This window comes from Rattus norvegicus, chromosome 9, assembly GCF_021556685.1.
Source record: "Rattus norvegicus strain SHRSP/BbbUtx chromosome 9, alternate assembly SHRSP_T2T, whole genome shotgun sequence".
Classification (NCBI taxonomy): Eukaryota; Metazoa; Chordata; class Mammalia; order Rodentia; family Muridae; genus Rattus; species Rattus norvegicus.
Window position 1 is genome coordinate 122093306 of NC_141542.1, and position 24733 is coordinate 122118038.

At 44.9% G+C, this 24733-nt stretch overlaps 1 protein-coding gene across 11 annotated transcripts in view; it reads right to left on the bottom strand.

Moving 5' to 3' along the window:
* Ptprm (protein tyrosine phosphatase, receptor type, M) overlaps positions 1 to 24733 on the bottom strand; it is a 701363-nt gene that overhangs the window by 372138 nt on the left and 304492 nt on the right. For all 11 annotated transcript variants that reach the window (NM_001431774.1, NM_001431773.1, NM_001168632.2 and 8 more), the window contains 3 exon segments: positions 7310 to 7603; positions 10408 to 10582; positions 24077 to 24192. In NM_001431774.1, coding sequence (NP_001418703.1) covers positions 7310 to 7603; positions 10408 to 10582; positions 24077 to 24192 — 585 coding nt within the window.

The following is a 24733-nucleotide window of genomic DNA, read 5'->3' on the forward strand; positions in this document are numbered from 1 at the left end:
GGGGATCAAGCTAAATACAGTTTCGTGAGTGTCATCATGGCATGGTAGAGCAGAGCTCAACACATCACAGACACGAAACACGGAGACTGGCTAAAGTGAATGGTTTTCTGTGAGGACAGATGCTGTGTGTCACAAACATACTCAAGTCCAGGCAATCCTGAGTGCCCTGATATCAAACGGTAGTCCTCAGGTTTTAGATGTCTCCAGTAAACAAAACACTGCTGTAAGATCTTGGGTAACAAACTCAGGTCTTCGGCATCAAGTTATTCTGAGTAAAAAAGTTAAGGACTGGCCTGATAATACAGCTTCTGAGGAAGCTGAAGCAGGAATATGGACAAGTTCAAGGCCAGCCTGGGCAACCTAATGGAACCATGCATCAAGACAGAAGATAAAAAGGAGATGTGATGAAGATTTACCAAGTGTGTGGGGCCCAGTGTTCAATGTCCAGTATCACACACAGAAAAGTTAGATGGTTAAGATAGCAGTGTATGTTGATTGACAGGTTGCTATAGTTACAGCTCTGTTCTATGTCCCTGCTCCATGTAAAGGCTGTGCGGTAACACTATCCGATGTAGGTAATGTGGTTAACAATGTGCTTTGTTGTCACATAACGCACACGGGCGTTTCTGGGACTACAGGTCCAGCAGCAGTGCTGCCAGTTCAGGCACAGGCAGATGACAACTGGTGAGGCTGGCTGTGGTTGAAAATCCACTCACACTGTGGGGTCATCACAGAGTGGCACACTGACATAGAATTCAGGCAGCGAACCCCAGAGTAAGAGCCAGCCTTCACGTGCTATCCATCCATGTGGTCATAATAAAATGTAGGTCACCACAGAACTTCACCAGGATTTGGAACTTGACAAGGATGATCGGGAAGCTCTTGGGCAAGGATAAAGTCAAAATGAAATCGGAACATCTTCAGGATCAAAACAGGCGATGGATCATTTCCCGAGATAGAGAGCAACAAAACAGACGGACTGCAGCCTTCAGTTCAGTTAAATCTTCAAAGTCGGGTCAACTCTGCCATCTTGTACATTGGGCATCACGTTCTACAGTGTCAGGTTTCAGGTAAACGAACCAGCCTTAAGAAACTCCCTGACACAGCCCCAGCCCACTGTGTAAGGTACCTCATCTTGTCCCACTTTCTCTGCCATCACCCAAGGTTCTGGACCTTCCCCGAGTATCACTGCCTTTTCTCTGTGTCTTTGAAGGTGCAGGGACCAGAAATAAACATTACTCATGGGGGCCCTTCCCACACTGTATCAGATGCCATCACCTTCTGCCATCAGTGTTTTGCTTTTCTAATATACCTGAAGATTATCACAGTTAATTTTCTGAGGGATGGGGGATGGACAGACAGATAGAAGCTTTGCAGGCCTAATTCACACAGGCCATGCAGTGTAGATGGCATTGAAGGTCCGTGAGCATTTCAGACACATGCAGCCCCTTCCTACACACTTGTTCTATATCGCTGTTTCTACCCTGATAGTCTCGCCTATGCAAGCAAGCATGAAAGCAAATGCCTGTCTGTCCCTTCCAGTTCTCAGGCAGTTCCATCTCCAGGCTGTCCCAAGGCGTCTCCATGTACCACTAGAGAAAGCTGCAGGGCTCATAGTCTTAGAGGGTCCATGACTCTCTTTTCATAAACACCATTAAGTGTTCACAAGCATGTGACTGCCACAGTGGACCCATGTCAAGCTCTCAGTCTGTAATTGAGACACCAGTCTTCTCCCCTTGGTCTCTTTTCTGCGACGTCATGAGGATTACCAACGGCTTCACCGGTCTAAATTGCACATTTGCTTGAAAGCCTCAGGTCAAGGAAGGGTGAGCTGTCTTGCTTCTTACAGCACAGAGTCCCATGGCTTCAATTTCTTTGCCCACCTAACATGCCTCCTCTCTTATTTCTAACTCCGACTCTCTCACCTAACACACTTCCTTCTATTTTCTAAGGTCGACTCTCTCAATTGCAGCCTTTTCAGAAACATTCTCTGTCAGTGCTTGACACACTAGGAGTGCACACGCGCCAGGCAGAGCTTGGTGTGTGGGGTTTGGGGAGGGGAGTAGAGCGGACGAGGTCGCTTGTGATTAGACTCCCTTTCTCTGCTGAGGATTAATTCTTTTTGGGCCTGTGTTAGCGTGCGAATGCCAGTTGACAATGGGTTTTCATCTCTTCAGAGGGAGTGCAGATCTACTGTAAGAGACGCCATGTCTTACACACCACGCAGAGCTCTCAAAGGGCTTCCTGAAATTATATACATGCATGTAATCAGGGGAAACACACACAGAGATGTGTCAGTAGCCGAATGTTCTAGTACAACACCAAGAGGGGAAAAAGAAAAACGGGACCGGGATGCTTAGTGAGTTGGGCTGTGATGGGGATGAGAGAGATCAGGTGCCCTCTGCCATCTTAAGGAGAGGAAAATGATATCTTTTGTGCTCCAAACATATCTGTTTAAGACAGTGCTCCTTACAGGGCACACGGGGGTGGGGGTGGGGGTGTGGGTGGACAGGGTCTCATGGAGGATTCTGAATCCGCACATGAGGAATGGGGGTCCATTCTGGGTACTTCAGAAGACACACGTGCAACAAGTAACACTTCTGAAAGCAAGCCTGGTTTGGAGAAACGGTATCAGCAAATCTAAATTAGATTCCTCAAGGGTTTATCAAACCCTTGTCCTTCCTTCTCCAACTGTACTGACGGAGCTCTCTACCTCTTCAGACATCCTGATACTTTCCACACCATATTACCTGTACCCTGCTGTTCCTCTCTAAAGCCTCCCTTCCCATGGTTCTCGGTTTCTGGGGTCATTCCGTGTTATATACTCCCCATCTGAGGATGTATGGCTGGGAACTGCAGGTGAGAGAACATGTGGTATTTGTCTTTCTTGGTCTGCATTACCTCGTGCCATAGGATGATTTCCAGCTCCATCCATTTAGATGCAAATCTCGTCCATGGACATCCAATTTCAGTTGGATAGCGTTCCATTTTGTATACATGCCCGCCACATGCTCATCACGCATTCCTCTGTCGGAGGACAGTTAGACTGTTCCCACTTCTTAGCAAATATGCACAGAGCAGCAACAGAACAGGTCTGAGCGGGCATCTGTGTCATGGGAGGTTGAATCTTCTGGGCATGTGCCAGAGGTGGTATAGCTGGTCGAGTGGTAGTTTCCTTTTGACATCTAGAGAGTTCTCTACACCAATGTTCCCAGTGGCTGCCATGAGTTTCTTTCCCACCAATAGTGAATGAGGGCCTGTCTTACCCCCTGGTAGTAGGTTCTGTGATCTTAGCCATTCTGGCTGAAGTGAAATAAAGTCTCGGTGCCGTTAAATCTGCTTCTCTCTGATGGGTAAGGATGACTAGATCTTCTTGATATAGCTCTTAGTTGGTTTTATTTCCTTTGTGGAGCACACTGGTTAGGATCCCTTGTCTCAGTCCAGCCTTTTATTTTATTTTATTTTTAAATTGGGTCATTTATTTCCCTGACTTTGAGCTGTTTCATATGTTCTGGATATCTAACCTCTGTCACATGCGGAGCTGGCAAAGATTCTCTCCCATTCTGTGGGCTTCTTCTTCCCTCAACCCATGGTTTTCTTATCTGTGTCGAAGCTTTTTAGTTTTATGAGGTCCCAAGTGTCAGTTGCTGGCCTTAAGTCCTAGGTAAGTAGAGCCCTACTCACAGAGTCCCTCTCCACACCTGTATCTCGTAGGGAACTTCCTGTGTATTCTTCTAGCAGTTTTGGCAACTCAGCTTTCAGATTGAAGCCTTTGATCCAATTGGATCTAATTTTTGTGGAGGACGATGTACCTAATCTCACACTTCTGCATGCAGACCTCCAGTTTCCCCGGCACTTGTTGGAGGTGCTGCCTGTCCTCCAGCGTTTTTGACTTTGGCGATTATCAAACGGCCATATTATGAATGCCTGCATTTGTGTATTCTACTTCATTCTACCGATTTACGCGTCTCTTTCTGTGCTCACGCCATGTTGGTTTTACTAGTAAAGTTCTACACTATTCCCTTAAATCTGGAATAGCAATCCCTCTAGGATTACTCTTTTTTTTTTTTTTTTTTTTTTTTTTTCCGGATCTGGGGACCGAACCCAGAGCCTTGTGCTTCCTAGGCAAGTGCTCTACCACTGAGCTAAATCCCCAACCTAGGATTACTCTTATTTCGACCAACATTGCTTTGTCTATTCAGGATCTCTTTTCGGCTCCATTAAGAACTTGAGGATGTTTTTCAATCCCCGTGAAGAACGTTGTGGGTATTGTGGCTAAGACTGCATTAAACCTGCACCTTGTCTTTGGTGGGATGGTCATTTTCATTCATAATCTCAATTCCACCAATCTATGAACACATGATACCATTTCATTTCAGACTTTAAATAGCTGGTCAGGTACCTTAAATAGTAGTCTACATAACTCCCCAAATAATATAGATTATCACTGTAGCCCTGTTTGCCTTTCAGGGGAGGAGGGCGAGCCCCTTTTACTGAAGACACCAACAATTAGAATACAGGAACTAGGGACTCCAGCTGGATTGGACCAAAAGCTCCTTACCCATGGTTTTCATGCCTCCAGGAAATACTATGTAAGGTGCCAAGGGAGGGACAATTAAACAGTCCTACCACACGTGACAACTACGAACCACAACAATTACCAGCATGGCAAGATATTTATGAAAGTGAATATCTTGTCTCTCGCAAGTCAGTGGCAAGCAACAGCCGTCTAAATGGACTTAGGACTCACCCAGCAGGTGGGGAAACGCCTGGTACTGGGAACCTAGCCCGCTTACTTATCTAGTGAGGTCATGGGAGGCTTTAGAGAATAATCCACTGCCAGCACGTTGCTAGACCGGCATAATTCCTTACCACATTTTGTATCTTATCCTTGTGCCCAAAGATAAAAGTAGCCACCGCCTTTCATCAAAGAAGCCTCTCTTCACAGCCAATGGGGCTGTCACAGGAAACTACAACTCTGGACACAATGCAGTGGTCAATGGGTTGGTGTGAGCCTCTATGGATACACCTGTATTACAGCTCCTGAATCTATAGCGGGAGAATGTTTTGGAAGAGAATGTGGAATATGGTAGGAGCCAGCATACCAGGCAGTCTGCCTTTGGTCATTCTCTCCCAGAAATGGCTGCACAGACAGAACTGGAGCAAAGGCCAGGCCAATGGACGTGCTAGTATGGAAGGGGGAAATTTCCATGGAGCCTCACTCCCACCAAAAGAACCACAAGAAACAGGTGACTATTGGGAAAAGAGAATTAGCTTCTCTCAGGGATAAGATCCACGTTGGTTCTCCATTGCAGAATGGTCAGTCCCGAAACCATAGACACTCATACAACAAAAACGGACCTAGTAGTTTATATTTAGATATATACTATTACTATATGTATGTCATACACACACACAAACACATGCACACACACATATATATTAGTGTATATACATATATCTCTTTCACTTTTTCAACTTAAATATGGGGAGGGCATGGGAGAAGTTTGAGATGGGGATTTTGGAGGAAGGAAAGGGAGGGGTGTGATACAATTCTATTTCAGTTAAAAACATTAAAATTAATAAAAATTATGGAATTTGAAACACTGTGCAAATGGAAAATCATGTCACCACTTCTATGAAGTATTAAAATACCATCACTTGTACTGCTAAAAAAAGCCGACATTGGCAAAGCTATATGAAGCTAACATGTCCATTATGGCGTGTAATACAATGGGCATTTCACAAAAGCAAACTAATTTAGTGGAGTACGTGACAGAGTATCCAGATGCAGACCCTGCTAATGTGGGGGCAGCACAGAGCCCACAGCTGAAATCCTAGGAGGGGAAATACCTGCTCTGTTGCCTAATACAAATTGCCTTGCTTTTCTTTCTTTTCTTTCCTTTCCTTTCCTTTTCTTTTCTTTTCTTCTCTTTTCTGAGGCAGGGTCTCCCTGTGCATTCAACTGTGAACACATTCAGCTATGCACAAATACAACTGCACACACATACACACATTATTAATTTCTACTATTAGCAGACTGTCAGATGATATAGTCTTCAGTGGGCTTTTGTGAGACCACCTACCTGTAGGATCCTCAAAGATAAGAAAGTTCACAGATGATCCTCAGACTACTTGGTAACCCTTTTCCACCATGCACAATATTTAATATAATATAAATTCTGGGCAAACAGCTGCTATATATACTATTATTGAGGGAATGGTGAACAGACAAAACTTTGCACCCATTTACCAAAGATATAATTTTTATCTGAAAATCTGAGATCCAAGACTTTGTACTCTTTGACTGTGGAATTCCATGAAAGTGCCCATGAGCCTTTAGAAAGTAAATATTGTCTTTTGGGTTTGATTTTTTTGAGACAGGGTTTGTCTATGCAGTCCTGGCTGTCCTGGAACTCAATCTGTAGACCAGGCTGGCCTTGAACTAAGAGATCTGCTTGCCTTTGCTTCCTGAGTGCAGATTGTACCTCTCTGTGGGTAATACTGCCTTAACTGACACTATCAAAAGCATTAATAACCCCACCAAAGTCCACAGACTCTCCTCTCAGCACACCATTCAACCCAGGCCTCTTTGTGGATATTCAACCACTGTGAGAAAGCACAGGGAGACCTCAATAAACATGTCCCTTCCTCCCAGACAGCCATCACTAAAAACCAACTCCGCGTTGTAAGGGTTTCTTCCTTCTGGTTTTCAGAAATGCTACATTTTGCTACATTTTGCTGTCCCTCAACTTTATTTCATGTAACTTGCAGAATGGCCTTGACACAATTAATACTTTGTAAGCCAAGAGCCCAAAGACTGCATACAGGCTATAAATCACTCTTTATGTTACAAACAGGCTCCCCAGTCACTCACTGATAAAGACAGCTTTCAAACTCTTGAGAGAATCTGTCATTCCATGGCACTGCTCTTGGGTGATGAGCACATTAGCTGCAAACAAACCAGAGGGACAGGGAGAAGTGTCTGACCCATTAGCAGCCATCATTGAAGCTGCCAGCCTCTGTGAGCCTTAGAGGCCACTCCAGTATCAATCACGTGGTACCCAGAGCAAGATGTAAATTCGGAACGGGAAAAGCAGCAGAGGCAAGTTGAGAGACGGAACAGGTCTTGAGGTCGTGGGCTCTAATGTTCCGTTTAACCTATAATTCACCTTTAGAAGTATTTTTATGCTCACAGGGAGTGCAAAAGCAGAGCCATGGAAAGCTTGCGCTCCAACTCTGGGCCGCAATACGAACAGCAACGCCACAAGAGACCGTGACCAGCAGCAGAATGCTGCCTCGTACTCACCAGCACACTTCGTTCTTGTTCTCAGCGCTGGCCCGGGAGATCCAGTGCCACCTTCCCCTGGTCTGGTGAGAAGTACACTGATCTCATACTCGGTGTCTGGGTCAAGGTGCCCAATCTTGTAACTCGTGGAATCCACTGGCTGCCGATCGTTCCAGCTCCCACTGGCTGTGCAGTACTCAACCTCGCGGGCCACAATTGGCCCATCCCCATTGATGGAGTTGGCGTTGAGCTGTATCCACAGATAGGTTGCTCCCACAGAGGCGAGCTGAGGTGGGGCGATGGGAACAGGCGGCTCTGAAAGCAAACCGGAGAGCGTTGGTATTCAGTTGATAAAGAATTAAATACCCATCCACGACCACAGAGTAGAAGGTATTAAAGTTCCATGTTGAACTGGTGAGAGGAATTTGTGGTTTAACAAACATGTGTATAGTGTCGATGATCTAAACAAGGTTTGAACCTTACCTTTAAAACACTAATGAGGGGGCTAGAGAGATTGCTCAGTGGTTAAGAGCATTTATTATTTTTACAGAGGACCTGGGCTTGGTTTCCGGTACTTGTTCGGTTGCTCACAACCATCTATAATACCAGTTCCAGGAGATCTGGCGATCAAAGGCCTTCTGATCTCCCATGGTATACATATACATGTGCAAGAAGAAATCCACTAGCACACATACAATAAAATAAATCTAAAACAAATAAAAATAAAGAAAATCAAAGCTCGCTTGATCCGAGAATGTCTGTATACTCAGCTAATTAGGAAAGAGGTAGGAGGGCTCTCTTGAACTTGAGAACTCATAGCCAATCAAGGCAAAATAAGACATTGTCTCCAGGGAGAAAAAGAACAACAACAAAAAAAGGTGGGGATTGGTAGAGAGGCTGTCTAACATGCAGGAGGTCCTGGGTTTGAATTTCAGCACTCTAAAGCTGGTTCAAATCTAGCCTGAGCGACTGAAGTCTGTGTGGAAATATGTATAGGCATATAAACAATATCTTACATCAGGGCCCACTCACAGCAACTGTCACCAGCCTTGGCACAGTGCAGAGATGCATAGCCCTGAGTGGTAGCACTTCCTGTCAATCATCCAGGGAACTCACCCCATGCTGTCCTCAGACAGGAAGAAGTGGTTCGAGAAACAGAACTACAGCTTGTTCATTTCCTCTACCTGTGCATTCTCAGGTAGAATCTTCTCTTGTAAGAAAAACAACAAATCAACATTCCCAAGGAAAGTTGGTGCCACATTTGCAATGGATGGGAATGACAAAGCAGGAAGTCTTCACCTTGTGGGCCAATCTCAGGGAGGCAGGGCAGCAACTGTAGCTCCCACAAGGGGAGGGATCATCCCAGAGAAGTGCGCCACAATGGGCAGTGAAGGGAAAGAGCCTAAAGATCGCAGAGGGACTGGGATGAGGGGAAGAGGAATGGAGGGGGAAGAGGAAAGGAGGGGGAAGAAAGGGGAAAAGGAAGAGGGACCCCAGCTGGGAGCACCCAGGGGATTCCATCTACAATAAGTGGTCTATTCCACACTATTCCACACTATGGCTCCTTGACTCTCTAAAGAACCTTCACCAGATCAGGGTCTGTGTGATGCCGGTGAACTGAGTTCTGCTGTGAATCTTAAAATTCAACTCAAAATTTCATCCTGGCAGTCTAATTCAAATTTTACCGCACATAAAAAATGCGGTGTGGCAAAATATACGAGTCTCGTAAATATTTAGTGTGTTCTTCCTTCTGCCGAACATTCGTCAGTGCTACTGTGACTGATTGTCAAGATAGAGCCACTGATAAGCCAGCATTGTGTCTCTCAAGCGGAGCAAAGGAGACAGGAAATTCCACCACACAGGAACAGGAGTCCCAAGCCCCCTATAGTGTTTATGATGGAGGCTGTGCTTAGCTATTCTGGTTCAATGTGGATGGGTAGAAGGATGGAGGGTTGAAAAAAAACAACATGACATTGGCAGTTTTAAATTTTGGAAGGGCAGTCCTGCCGCACAGTCCCAAACAAAAATTATGGGAACGATTCAGGCAATATGTGCACCCCTGTCCTCCTCCCCATTAGGGCCTACACCCACCCACCATCAGCTTACTGTGTACGCATGTAACTTCCTGTTGGCCCTATCATAGCCCATGTCTCCTTAGCTCGTTCTGCCCTGCAAAGCCAATACTCTTTAAAGCTGGCTCCAAAGAGAAACTTGCTGTTAAGAGATCTGTCCACCTGGATGCGGTCAAGTTCGTGATCTACACTGAAGAGATGGGAAGACGTGAACAGAAGGCACAGCCTTCTTGGCTCGGTGGTGTAACGCATGGATCTTATGCTCCATCCCCTACCACCGAAATACTGCAAAATAAAATAAATAAAATATGAGACGTTATCAGTCTCTGCCGAGAACAAAAAGGGATGGCCCCATCACAGGTGTCTTCCAACGCCATCGTGGTGCACACACACGCTCAACTTATTCTATCTGGCTCCAAATGTTGCATTAGTACCTTTTGATGGGATAAACTCTGCCCACAAAAATGCATTAAATAAGCTAAGGAAAAATTATTTTTGTTCTGCTTTTTTACCTTTCATCTCCTCCCCCACCCCCCGTCTTGAATATAATACTCAATTTTCCAGTCACACGGCCTATAAGAGCAGAGCTTAACTGGGATGTTAGGAACGCTGTAGACACTGCTATCAACACAGCGTCCATGATACATCGGGGCTTTTTATACAGATATTGCTTCATTTTATTAACCACCTCGCTATCATAAACACCCGGCCTGGTGAATATTTGCATTTTAAGTGATTTTTCTATCAGAGGGGAAAAAATAATTCCTTTAAAAAAATTATAGGTTGTAATCTGTATCCACGGAGCTGGCACAACCCTGGTTGAGAGCATAGTCCCTGCCCTGTGCGCTACTAAACGAACATCAATCATGAAGATTGCTCATGTGCAACGTTTGTACTTAAAATGCAGTCCGTCAATGTAGCCTTACAACAGACGACCATTCAGAGGCAGGCAGGGCACGTCTGAGCATAAACAAATGGTGAGCAAGCCACCGTGTAAGCGTGTCTGTTTTAATAGACCGTGTGGGGGTATGAAAACACATTAAATACCTTTAACTACCAGTTCTGCGTAGTTTGATATCCCGACACCTCCTTCCGTACGAATCATGCAACGATACTTCCCAGCATCTCTCTTGGTCGTGTTTACGACGTTAAATGAGGCTATGAATCTCCTGGAACTTGTCACCTTTATCTCCTTCAGAGGAGCATCACGGACGTCAATCCCCTGCATCAGAAGAAGGACAGAGAGGGGCAACGTCAGCTTCATACTGAGATGGTGTCAGACATCTGACGGCGATTACCAAGGCCACACTTGGTTCAGTTGTTCGTCCCCATGGACAGCAGCTCCGTAAGAAACAACGGTTCTGCCTTGATCCACAAAATGAAGGGGAGTGAGGTCTCCAAAGTGTGTAGAAATGTGTCGTTTGTACCCTTTCGATATATTAAGTTAGATGATCCGAATAGGGAAGAAAAACAAATGTGTAACTTTTTACTTTGATTCCTAGAAATAATTGGTTCTTCTCAACACCTTATCCTACATTTTTTTATTTTTGGTTAGAAGACAGAATTAAGTCACCAACCACCCTGTTACTAATCCCTATTCCTATATGAGCAACTAAACAATTACCGAAAGTGACACTTCCATTGCTTTTAGGTGGAACCTTCACTGGGTCAGCAGTGACTGGACCCAGAGGACTAGCCCGAACTTTAAAATGATTTTCCCAGATCCATAAAACCTACAGAAGTAGATGCCTGATGAGTATCTGATTCTGAAATATAATGAGGCAGAAGTCTCTGCAGGTCCTATGCTTTCCAGTCTCCATGAGGATGGTCCCACTGTGGGGAAGCTCTGTGTTTCCTTACTCCAAGTTAGCCTTTTATATACACGCTCTTAGAAATCCAATCATTGCGAGAGGCAAGAGCCAAAAAGGACGTTACGCAATTCAGTTTGTAGTAAGTCTTGGGAAGCCTGCTATCTTCCCTATGCTATTTATATTATTATGAAGCCACCGAGCAAGATCAAAGGTTATATGTGATCCCTGTTCTTCATGGAGAACGTATGTTATGGTATGAGGCACCTAGGGTCACGATGTTGAGCCAGTGGCAGACATCCCCTAGTGATGGCCAGATGGGGGAGGGAAGACTGGTGGCTGGCAAATGGCACAGGGCAGATTGTCTACAGATACTATGGACAAGACAGGCTGATCTGAAAAAACGTTATGCTCATAGAGGGTAAGTAAGAAAGCAGGCAGACAAAGGATCATTAAGGGAAGACCCTTCTAGTCATATAAAACAGCAAGGGAAGCTAAATGTGATCAGAAAAACTGATTGGCATCCAGAGGCAGCAAGAGGAAGTTGGAATTGCAAGCTATGCTAAAATGTTTTCCTTTACTGCAATAAAAATCCAAGGCTACAAAATAGTAAAGTCCATCGTCATGGTTCAGTGACTCATACCACACTAACTTACCAACAAACAAAAAAGCCTTCATCTACAGTACTCTGGGACAGTCATCCTTAACCTATGTGAGCCTGGGGATTAGCCTAAGTTAAATGTCACCATTCAAAGCGATGTATCTTTGCAGACCCCCATTTTCCTCACCTACAGAGAGATGCCTCCATTCACTCTCAGGGCCGCCGTGAAGACACAAAAGATGAATGCAAGGACACTCAAGTAATGATTGTCCCCACACATCCCCACCCGAGGCCTGGACAAAAGGAGCCGTGAATTCCAGGAGAAAAGCAGGCAGGATCAAAATCCCACCTTTATTTCTGATATACTGGCAACGGCAGTCCCAGACTGCAGTGTGCAGGAACAATGGCCTTGATAATGCTAAAGCACAGAATGAAACAGACTCACTCACCCAGTCACTAGAAAACCACAGGGCCCCCACATGTTAGGTGCTGCTGGAAGGCACACAGGATGGAGGAACAGTGTTCCTATCGCAGTTGGCTCCCCCGAGAAGGGACTGAGCCACATGCACTGTGCTTCTTCCCAGGCAGCTCCTGCTTAGACAGTGAGAGAGCAGTCAGCAGTGCTGCACTAGCAGAGTTCCTGACACTCAGAAGGAAACCTTAGGAGTGGGGAAGAAGGGTTCCACATACATTATATATTTTTTGGCATTAACTATAAAAGCAGATTTATTTATAAACTTAAAAAGTAAAACATAAAATTTAATTCTCATGTACCATGTATGTAGAATGGTGTCTTTTGCTAAACTTAAAGCTTTGATCTAATAAATAGCACCACAATGTGTGTGTGTGTGTATGTGTGTGTGTGAGAGAGAGAGAGAGAGAGACAGAGAGACAGAGAGACAGAGACAGAGACAGACAGAGAGAATTAGAATTAACAATGCATGCAAGAGAAAGTGTCCCTCTCTGAAAACGCATACATTTAATCTCTGGTAACACCTCATAATCAAATCAGATAGAGGAGACCTTATACTTGTGGCCTTTACAATTGGAATATTTCATCTTTCAAGTGGGAGAAATAAAATCTAACCTCTTGATGGTGAGTGAAAGAAACAGTCAGCCCTCGTGGAAGACAGACTGAGTCCCAGTAAGCATTTGTTTTCTTTACTCACAGTGCGACAACCAAAGCCCAGGGCATTGGCTATTGCCTTATTTACCTAAGTATAGACTCAGAAGAATAAATATATTTTGTAAAAATTTGTGTTTATTTTTTTTCATTTTGACAGGGATCCTGTAACATGTTTCATAACAGAAGTACACATTGATCCCTGACCATACCTCAAGGCTGTGCTTCTGCATTTATATTTCTGCTGGAGAGAGGGCAGCTGGGAGCCACTCTTCCTTCATGCTGCGGTGTGAGTGACTCTGGAAAATGCAGAGCTTCACACCACCAGCTCCACACAAGGCCGGTGCCCCGAGAACTCTTGGGAAGGAGATTTTAAACAAAGACTCCCTGTATACTTAACCACACAGAAAAACCCAGCTTCTCCATGAGGAACAGCACCAGGAGCTGGGGCTGGGGCTGGGGTGGGGGTGGGGTAGGAGAGCCTGTATGACTGAGCATCAGACAGTTAGCCTTCCTCTTGCTATCTGAAACGGGCAGCTCACCACGGCAAAATCTTAGTCCTTTTGACTAAAGGCCATCTCAGAGGTTCCGTGCCTCTCAGCTAACAATCTTACCCAACTCATCAGGAGTGTGGTGGGCAGAATGGGGCCTCCAACGACATCTCTATTCCTGACTTCAGGATGTGAGAGTGTGTTCCTTTTGATGCTAAAAGAAAGTTTGCAGACGTGATGAAAAAAAGAGTTTGGGGGATGGAAGGCGTGCTGGATTATCTGGGTGACCTAAGGTCATCAGAGTTCTCATAAGAGGGAAATGGAGAGTTGGAAGGGGAGGAAGAGGCTGTGCAGAGCAGAGCACAGATGCCCCAAGGATTTGCAGAAGAGATCAACCTTGATGTCGCTGTCCACTGAGGCCTTCTGATCTCTGGAAGTGTAGATGATGGAGCTCAGGAGTTTCTACCAATTTGTTACAGTTACCCTAAGAAATTAAGGCAAGCAACCGCTGAGGTAGTTAAGTGGGGGTTGGATGATCTATGGACATTGTGATGTTAATTTCCCAGGGCTGCAGAGCAACCATTTAAGGTCATGTTGAGTCTCTTGAAAAGAGAAGAATTCAGCCCAAAGCTCGTGCAGAGACCAAGAACAAATGCTCAAAGTTGGTCACATCCTTCTCAATCTCAAAACTTAGTAGAAGACAACAACAGCCAGACAGACATTGTAGGCTCGGCCTGAGGGCAGACACAGGGCACTACAGTAGAACCAAGAGCCCAGCCGTGAAGACTCATAGGTATCACACACTGATGAGCATCACGATGATCAGACTATTCGGATGGGAAAGAATGGTGTTTTCAACAGAGGTAGTGGAGAAACTGGACAGGCACTGGCCAAAAATTAAAAATAAAAAAAAATTGCACTCTTAGCTTTGCCGTATGCAGGAGCTAACCTCAGGAGATAATACTCCACACCAAGGGGAAACTTTAATGATCTGCACCGAAAGAAAAGTGATCAGGACAGCATCAAAAGCACAAATTTCAGTGCCTAAAGAATCACTGGTTTGGGTGCGAACGTGGCTCAGCGAGCAAAGAAGTTGCTGCACAAACGTCAGCACTGGAGCTCAGATTCCCAGAGCACACACAGTTGCCAGGTCCACCTATAACCAAGTGCCTGGGATGCAAGGGATCTGCAGAAGCTGCATAGCCAGAGTAACAGACATAGGGAACTCAACTGCAGAGGGACCCGACCTCCATACACAAGGTGAAGAGCAGTCAAGAAAAGCATCTCATGTTAACCTGGGCTTACACACACACACACACACACACACACACACACACACACACACACACACCGCGCCCATGTGAACACTCAGACACCACGCACACAGACATATGCAAACAGAAGTAACCCCTGATAAAGATCAGCATCGGCCCACGGTTTGGGGAATACTCATAAATCACATAGCTGGGAAGGGACGTAGATTGATAACGCTTCAAGAAATTCCACAATCCATTAATGACTACGGAAAACTTCAGTTCCAGGCCAGGCATGAGACATAGGTGTTTCTGTAAAGAAAGAATGCAAATGTCCAACTGGCACAGGAAATGGTGCCCAGCATCACCAGTCTTTAGGGAAATGTAAATCAAAAGTACATGATACCAGTTCACACTAAGAAAGACAGTTTATCCCTGGCACATGAGAATCCCCAGTGCAGGACGAATGCAGGAACCTGGGCCCCTTGCACGCTGCTGTTGGAGATGATGTGCCCACTGCAAAGACACTGCTCTTCTACAAGAAGCTAACAATAAAATTACCATAGGAACCGGCAAAGCTACTGCTTGAATATAGGGTCGAAAGAGTTTCTCAGGGATTGGATGCTACCAGTCACAGCACCACCAGTCATGACCTCCCCTTCCAGGCAAAATTAATGAACCAAGTGTGACATACACACAGGTAAGAGAGTTGCATTTGGCCTGAGAAAGGAAGTTCTGACAGATGCTACAGTGTGGAAGATCCTTAAATATGTTACACTCGTGAAATGTTACACTGTATGTTATGTTACGTTAATAAATATGTTACATTATGTGAACCTCATTAGTCATAAAAGGCAAACCCTGGATGCTCCCACTTGAGGTTTTTAAAAAGGCAACTTAAAAACCTGTACAACCATATCAATTAGAGACAATAGCATTACTTTAGTATGCTGTAGATTTGTTCTCATTGTCAAGTTTTATTTTAAGCTAAGTAAAATCTGATACCCCAACCACACAGATAGGTTTATATCTTCAAACATTCTGTGAGGTCTGCAGACATTTTCATATCTTATATATTACTGGGCAGCTGATGAATAAAACATATATATAATAAGAACTTTGATTATGAGAATCCAAATATTCAACAGAATGCTTCTATTTAATCTTGTGGTACCATGTGGCTTTTATAGGATGACATTATTTTCCTTACTAGGTAGGATTTTAATAAGAAAATTAATCTCACTTTTATTATTTTTAAAAAGTAGCGATTGAGTGCTCAGCTCTTATGGGACTATCCATCATTCCTCCATGTCTGAGGGGAATATCACAGGAAAGCGAGTAGAGAGAGCGTAGGACCTGGACATTGGGGAGGAGAGCCAAGCAAGAAATGCCGTCCTGGGGATGGATGCGATGACAGCTCAGGGCTGGAGTGGGACTGGACCTTCATTTGTGGTCTGGGGAGGGGCTCAGTGGGCCCCTGGGGCTCCTGCATACCATGCTTATTGGGGCAACAGGAACCTGTGATTTAAGTAATAGCATAGCCATTGAGTTACCTTTGCTCCAGTGGAAAGCTCTACACCCGTGCCCAAGGTTATAGCTCTGGTTAAACCCAGAAAGTCACACTCATACAAAGCCAACAAAAAACCACAAGAGTATGAGGAGGTGGCTTTAGTGGAAAGAGAAGGCACAAGGGACATGGTGGGGTCAAGTATGATAAGAATGTAGGAACAACATGTATGAAGCTGTCAGTAAATTAATCTCTTAATTAATATTAAATATATATTACATATTAATCAGTACATTTAATGTACTAATATTAATATAATAATATATTTTATATAAATAATAAATGATATAAATATATTACATAAATATTTTAATATTAATTAATATTAAAAATTCCCTATTAGATGTCAAGGCATATGTCTTAGTCAGGATTTCTATCCCTGCACAAACATCATGACCAAGAAGAAGGTTGGGGAGGAAAGGGTTCATTCAGCTTACACTTCCACATTGCTATTCATCGCCAAAGGAAGTCAGGACTGGAACTCAAGCAGGTCAGGAAGCAGGAGCTGATGCGGTCATGGAGGGATGTTACTTACTGGCTTGCTCCCCCTGATTTGCTCAGCTTGCTTTCTTATAGAACTCAGGACTACCAGCCCAGGGATGGCACCACCCACAATGGGCTCTCCATCTTGATCACTAATTGAGAAAATGCCTTGCAGCTGGATCTCATGGAGGCATTTCCTCAAGGGAGGCTCCTTTGTCTGTGATAACTCCAGCTTGGCTCAAGCTGACACACAGAACCAGCCAGCACAGTCTACAACATGTTGACCTCTGTACAAAATAAAGATGACCTCTGAAATGTTCACCTCCAGGAAACACAAGTGCAGGGTTTTCAAAATGGGAGTACCAAAACCTATGTCAGAAAAGAGTCAGTAGGTGCTGCTAATTTGTATATGGTGGGGAATACATGATCATACTTAGATATCTGCCAGATTAATCACTCAGATGCTGCGTATCATTTATGCTTGTGGTAGTGCCAATAACTTTGCACAAGTGCATAAGCCTCATCTTGGAGTCAAATGCTAAGGTTCCTAATTCAGGCAAGAGCTGAGGTTGAATCAGAGGAGGAGCAAAAGGAAAAGCAAAGCAAAACCCCAAACCCGAGGCAGGTCCAGGAGAAAAAGGGCGGTTGTGACTAAAGGTGCTCGGGCTCCAACCCTGATACATCAAGGGTTTGAAAGGGTCGGGAAAAGCAACAGGAGAGGGAACCCTGGAGGGGAGGATGAGGCACAGTCAGGAGCACAGGACAGACTGAAAGGAAGATAGACTGAAGGGATAATGTCAGAAAAGGGTGAACTGGCCTCTGGGGCCAAAAACTCCACTCTCTGCATTGGGATTTTTCTTCCTATTCCCTGAAATCCTGATTTTACACATTAGTGGGAGCCTCCTTGCTCCTTGATGCTGAAGAGTCCAAAAAAAAAATACAACAGGCAACTTAGATTCAAGATGGCCCCGTTGACAGCTGAAGACTCAAGGAGCATTCACATTTAGGTTAATGGAAGAAAGGATGAGGGAGAGAAGGAAAAGAGGGAGAGATCGTGGTCATCGCTCTACACTGTGGATGAAAACGCTCCCCTAGCACATCCCACTGAGCATGCTGGTACCTTAGGTTGGATGAGGCAGAAACAGGAAGAGTCCTGACCTAGCCACATCCCATGAGGGGAAGGCGGAACTGGAACAGTAGCTGGTTTTCAGGGAGAGACTGAAGGATTAAGTTATTTCATTTCCAGAAGCCTCTTGGTCTCGAGTCACTTCCTTCAGCTGGAATTCACTGGTAATTGTGAAGACTGGTGGCCTGCTCTGCTCTCTGTAACAGTTGGAGTCACTAGGCTTCTAAACCCCTTTCCCTGGAGACCTTTTCTGTGGCAGCAATGACCAGGCAGAGCAATGTGTTAAAACCTTGGGCACTACCAAGAAGTCAGAGCTTATGGGTAGGGCCACCTTGTTATATTCTCACAGCTGAACAATGAGAACACATCTTGGGGTGAAGCTGGGAAGTTGCTCAAGTGATTTCTCCCCCGTTTTCCCAGGGTAAGAGAAAGGCAGCTTTATCAAATGCTGGGGGCCCGCCTATTAACAAAGAGCACAGTGTGCAGTGATCAAGAACGGGGATCCTGCATGTTCTTTGTGATATAGTCATGGGAGAACGCACGAATGGTCCAAAGGACCACTGCTCCAACTTTTGTGGAGTTTCATGAAAGGCCCACAATGTGAGGGGCCCAGAAGAAATGGCCTGGCTGAGTTAAATGTGACCCTTTGTGAATCCCAGAGCGTTTTAAGGTGCACATATTCCAGTGTGAGCAAGCCAGGAAAAAGGTACCGATAGTAATTTCAATTATCCTTACAACCTTCTTTGGCCTCTGGGCTCACTCAAGAACTTCTAAATAAGCGTGATTTACCATGAGAAGGAGTCGCAGCAAGGCTTTCGGGAATATGTACGCCACAATCAGGGAGATGATTGAGGGAAATTGAGGCTGAGAAAGTGAGCAGCAGTCGGAGTAAATTAATCAATCTTGGGCGTTTTGGGCGTTTTGTTAGGAAGTGGAGCTTAGTAGATGACAGGCAGGGCCCTCACGCAGTCATGTGCATGGGGAAGGGCTACTGTTCTGTCCCCTACAGCAGTAAGAGTTGCGCTTACCCACTTTCGAGTGGGCCCTACTGCAAGATGCTGAGGACCGTCTCACCATGGAGGCTACTAAAGACGATCAGTAGCGCAGGCAAAATTTCCTCCCATTTAGCTTACGTGGTCTAAATGGAACCTCTGCTGCGTAGCTCGGCAGATCTAGCTTCTCCGGCCCACGGCCTTTTCTGCTTGATAATTAAGACGCAGACTTGCTAAACTGCAGAGGAGCAACGAAGTCTTTGACCATCTGGGAGAGCCTGGGATTCTTGGAAGTGGGGATAAACAAGTAGGTCCCCTGATAAGCAGGAGAAAACAAAAACAGCATTGTGAGGATTGGAGTTCTTAGGGTCAGGGGAAGATGCCAAAGCCTCTCTTCCACCCTGTGAATGGATCCATCTCGACTGGTTGTCCAAACTCGAAGCCCAGTGTCCTCGATCCCAGCTGTACAGCAAGCTCCCTCAAACCCTAACTTCTGCAGCTTCATTCCAAAAATGTGCCAGCGTCTCTGACCAAGTTATATGAAATCAGTAAATGACTTTGGGTCATTAGCTCATTCCAGGACCTCCCTAGGTACGTCACATGGTCTTTGGGGGGGCGGGGGGGTGATATGAAGTAAACCTTTCTCTTTAAATTGGAGCAATCCAAAACCACACCAGGTTGAAACATACGATGCAGGCCGGAATGCTTTCGGCGGTCTCTGTCTGAATGCTTAGATTGGTCAAATGCAGGCAGCTATAGATGCATAACTGACTAAAACAATAATGGATGTGATTTTCCCCGCTCAGAGAGTCAGATGGTAAATGGTTCCTATAGCAACCGAAGACAGTCCACTCTCTCTGCTCCTGGTATTTTCCGTGTGGTAAGTGATGTTAAATTTATGCTTTAATATATATGGTGTAAAATACTCAAGTTAAGCTTGCTGAAGGAACCGTAATTTTACCTCTTTACGAATCATTTTGTAGCTTTTATACCTAATAACGAAACGGTTCTGATATACAGCTCTGATTTTCCCCTCATTATCTATAAATGAAGCTCAAAGCCACCAGAAGATGTAGACCACATAGGACCAGCCCTGCCTCACCCACCAGGACAATGTATATGTGCGCTCATACGCACATAAACACAAGGTAAAATTATGATTAAACCAGCAACTTAAATTCCTTCACAAAGTTCATGAATCCTTGACAATGTCTGGGTTTCCCACTGTGCTTTGCAAAGAGCATTGCAGGTTAAGAGACAGTTTCCACACATGGGTGTCTGAGTATTAATCCTAGTTCCCAGTTCTTGTTACGAACGATGTGCCAAGGTGCCCTGAGATAAGTGAACAGAGTTCTCCAGGCCTCGGCTGTGTCTTCTAGAAGTGGGTACAGAGTTCTGCGAGGGTCAGTGGAAAGAAATCACCAATAAACCGAAAGCCAAAGCTCAAACGTCACCCAGGAGAGTACCTACCTTCAGTACTTCTCGGCATAATGGCACACGTACCTGTGTCAGTGTGTGTGTGTGTGCGTGTGTGCGTGAGGACAGAGAGAGAGAGAAAGCATGTGCTCATGAACACATATGTGCACACGCATACATCCTCTGAGAAGTTCTTAAAAAGTGACCACATGTTAGAAACAAGGTCACGCTGGAGCACCTGAGTGCTTTACATAAACACTTAATTTTAGTACTCTGTATGGTAAAACACCATATTTAAATGCACAGACTGCCAAAGTCGACAATATATCTATCAAGAAAGGCCAAGAATATCAGATTCCAACAGCTCTGTGCTGGCCAGGATGCTGGCTTTAAGGCTTTGCCGGCATGAAGTAGGCTCTCACCGTCCTGAGTTTATTTCATAGTTCTGCATTTTAGAAGAATGCTAACCCACACCGATACTAGCCTCATCCCCAAGAGGAGATGGATCTGTCAGTGATAAGGAGGTCTCTATTAGGAGCTGGAGAATTAGTTCAGCAGTTGAGAGCCCTTCCTGATCTTCCAGAACATTCAAGTTTGGTTCTCAGTGCCACAGCTAGTGTTCATGACTGCCTGTAGTTCCAGCTCTTGAAAAAAGGAAACGGAAGCAAACAGGAATGGAGTTACCAGTATCAGAATGCTACATCTGACATACTCTGAACTAGAGGCCGTGTAGACAAAGCATGCCTAGGTATCTAAGATCCATAGGCCATGCACCCTAACACTGAAAAACCTGTAACAAAATGAAAATGGACCACAAATCGAAAATAACGTGAAAGCCGGATGGTGGCTCATGTCTCTAGTTCTAGCACTTGGGAGGCTGAGGAAGGAAAGTGTCCTGGGCAACCAGCCTAGCTCTGCGGTGCAACAATGTTAGGAAACGAACGTGTTTACTGATGGCACACAGGCTTTGTCCTTGTCATTAGCCCCTGACAAACTCGGCACAGCTACCAACACACAGCCCTGTGCTGGCTATTGTAAGCTACCTTGATATTATTTCAGCATGCCAGAGAATGTACACAGGTCACACACAAATGCTACACCATTTCAGACAAGGAACTTTGGCATCTGAAGACTGTGATACCTACAGCCTCCTTACCCCAAACTCCAGGGATAGCCTGGGACTACTGTTAAGGTACCCGTTACATAGTATGTTCACTTTCTCCTTTCCAATTTACTACACCATTGAATTTTGCTTCAGATTAGCTACTTTCAAACCTTGCTTCACAATGGAGTCACTCGGACAGTATTTGATGAAGTCCTGAAGGATGGACCCTCCTGAAGACCCATTATATTAGAATCCGAGGGTGAGCCTGAAATTCCTAAATCTCCCAAGGTAACGTTATGATTGAGGCAGGATGGAAAAGTCTACAGCAAGATAGCTCTCTGTCTCCTAAAATAAAAATCAGTTGTCGCCTTATAACAGGCTAAACACTTTAGAACAAACTAACACTTTAGAATCTATCACTACTAGTAATGGATTAAGGATTGGAATCCCAAAGTAATCGAGTTGAAGCGGGGGAATTCAGGTCTGGAATATCTGTAAAATCTAAGAGGCAATGTTGTCCTCGATGTGACTGTAAGTCTCTGAGAATAACCCCTGGGACCCTGGACCTGGGAGCTTGCACTTCTCACCGCCTCCTCCCAAGCGGTGCGTACCGCGCACACACACAACATGAGCAGTGAGTAATTAAGAACGGTACAGACAACAACGAACTGATTAGTGTCATTTTTAAAAGGTGCTAAATGCTTTGTAGGAAAATGTCAATAAAAGATGTCTATCTTGTGCATCAGGCACAACAGACAACCGATCTGGATCTCATTAACACAAACATCCACCCACTCAGGCAATAATCTGATATCCTTAGCACAATCATTTAAAATAACTGAGATGTGGGATAAAAAGAAAAAAAGCTAAATGCTTATATCAATCTTCAAGTGCGACAAAAAGCTTTTAAAGTAGTGATTACTAAACTTTTAGAATCAAATAAAAAAGTAAGGGTAGATTTAGAACATGCAATTTAAACTTCTATATACATCCTTCCTTCCTGGCAGGAAGGTCTCCAACAAAAGCCAGGATACAGGAAAAAAAGGGGGAGGGGGTTGACATCAGGCAGAAGGGCAAGGCATGCTCCCTCCGTGCTGAGGCCATGAGAAGACCCCTCCCCAGATACATTACCACCTGATAGCTCATCGTGGGCTCATCCTGGAAAAATATGTTTGGCTACTAGCCAAAAGATGACAATACAAATAACCAACCAAGCTGTGTCAATTAAAAGGGATAAAGGATTTAAAATTCATATAAGTGAGACACTTCATAGTTGTCAGGCTACTGCAGAAGTGCCAAGTATGATAAGAGTCAGGCAGAACCAGTTCAGGAAGAGAAAATGGAAGCCTATTCTTATGAGACAGCGGACACAGAAGGGTTAAAACACAGAGTGCTTCTGTTTGGTAGCAAACTCAAAATTATAAATAAAATAATAAGATATCAATGTAAAAGACCAGGGTTTGTGTCTCTGGGGGAGCACAGGTCTAGCACACATGTTGCACATGTCTAGCACATGCCTAGCACAGGTCTAGTATAGGTCTAGAACATGCCTAGCACAGGACTAGCACAGGTACAGCATGCACAAGGACATGAATGTAATTCTAGCACTGCAAAACAAACAACTGAAACTCTGCAAAGAATGAAAAGAAGGAAAGAAGCAGGTAAAGTACTCTAGGAGGTTTGAGGAACCAGAGGGCTATAGATTAAACCTAAAAGGGCTGTGATTGGAGCTCAGCAAGGAGAAGAGCGGCAATTGGAGCTCAGCAAGGAGAAGAGCGGCGATTGGAGCTCAGCAAGGAGAAGAGCGGCGATTGGAGCTCAGCAAGGAGAAGAGCGGCGATTGGAGCTCAGCAAGGAGAAGAGCTGCGATTGGAGCTCAGCAGGGAGGAAAGCCCTGATTGGAGCTCAGTAAGGAGATGAGCTCTGCCCACCTCCAAAAATATACTCCAAAGGAATTGAGCGGCATTCTGTGGATAAGGAGAAGTTCGCTGGCATCTACTCAATCTGTCCCAACTCCCTAGAGTGGGCACAGGCTCAGGGAACTGTCTGGCATGCAGAATATATAGGACTGAAGCCTCAAGGACCATGCTTATTTGAGGATTCACACGTAACGTAAATGCTTGAAATTAGAAGAGGTGCTGTTAATTTCCACATGAATTCCTGATATGAATTATTTAGAAATTCAGCTTACAGAAAGGCCTACAAAGCAAGCTCTCTGCTCTTTGTGTGTGTGTGTGTGTGTGTGTGTAGACAGAGACAGAGAGAGACCGACAGACAGAAATGGAGGAGCCAGATAGAGACAGCAGATGGGGGAAACAGAGAGCAACAGAGACAGGAGACTGTGGGGGTGGGGGGGAGAGAGAGAGAGACAGAGAGACAGAGACAGAGAGACAGAGACAGATATTGGGGGTGGGAAGACAGAGACAAAGAAAGAGCAACAGCAGAGATAGATAGACAGACAGACACGGGGGAGGATTCCTTGGTTGTTTTCTTCAGGGGAGAAAGGCATTATAGTTTAGAACTCACAATTGTTTGCTGTCAAAGAAGATCACTGAGGAAGAACAGCAAGAAAAACAGGAATTCCAGAAAAATAAGAAAGGTACTGAACTTGTGCAGTAAGCTTGGAAACCTGGAGATCTAACCGATGTGGGAAGAAGGTTCTAGAACAGAGACGGCTTTGGTGTCAACAGTCCCTCCTCCAGGACCATGCGTCTGTCCCCCAGTACAGTGAAGGGTGGTGTACACACTTACCTGTAGCCAGAGCCGGTCCCCAGCCACTGTCCTGCCTATGGCGCTGCACTGGAAGGTAGCAAACTGGCCAGCGTTCACCTCCACATTCTGAATCCGCAGGAAGTGGGGAGTTCTCGCTACAGGAGGAGAAAGAAGTCAAGAAATTAAAAGGGACCTGCAGCCAGAACACCCATTTGTAACTAGTCAATCCATTTCCCACTTGGGACCTTCCCAGTGCTCATCTGGTGAGGAAAAGGGTTTTGCTTTGCAGTGTTATTTGAAAGGGTATCACGGAAGGTTTTTGGTGTGTGTGCTCTGTGCAATGAGAGAGCGAGAGAGAGCGAGAGAGAGCGAGAGAGAGCGAGAGAGAGCGAGAGAGAGCGAGAGAGACAGAGAGAGAGAGACAGAGAGAGACAGAGACAGAGACAGAGAGACAGAGAGACAGAGAGAGAGAGAGAGAGAGAGAGAGAGAGAGAGAGAGAAGAAGGGAGGGAGAAATGGGAGGGATAAAAGAAAGCCAGACAATCTGGGATAGAAGCAAAAGAGAAGATATTTCATTGTTCCTGCTGTGCAAATTACAGGAGCTCAGCAGTCTCCTTGTAATAACAGATCTGTATTAATAAAGATTATGCTGACGCCTAATTGATGTTTTGAACAAAAACATATTAGATATTTATA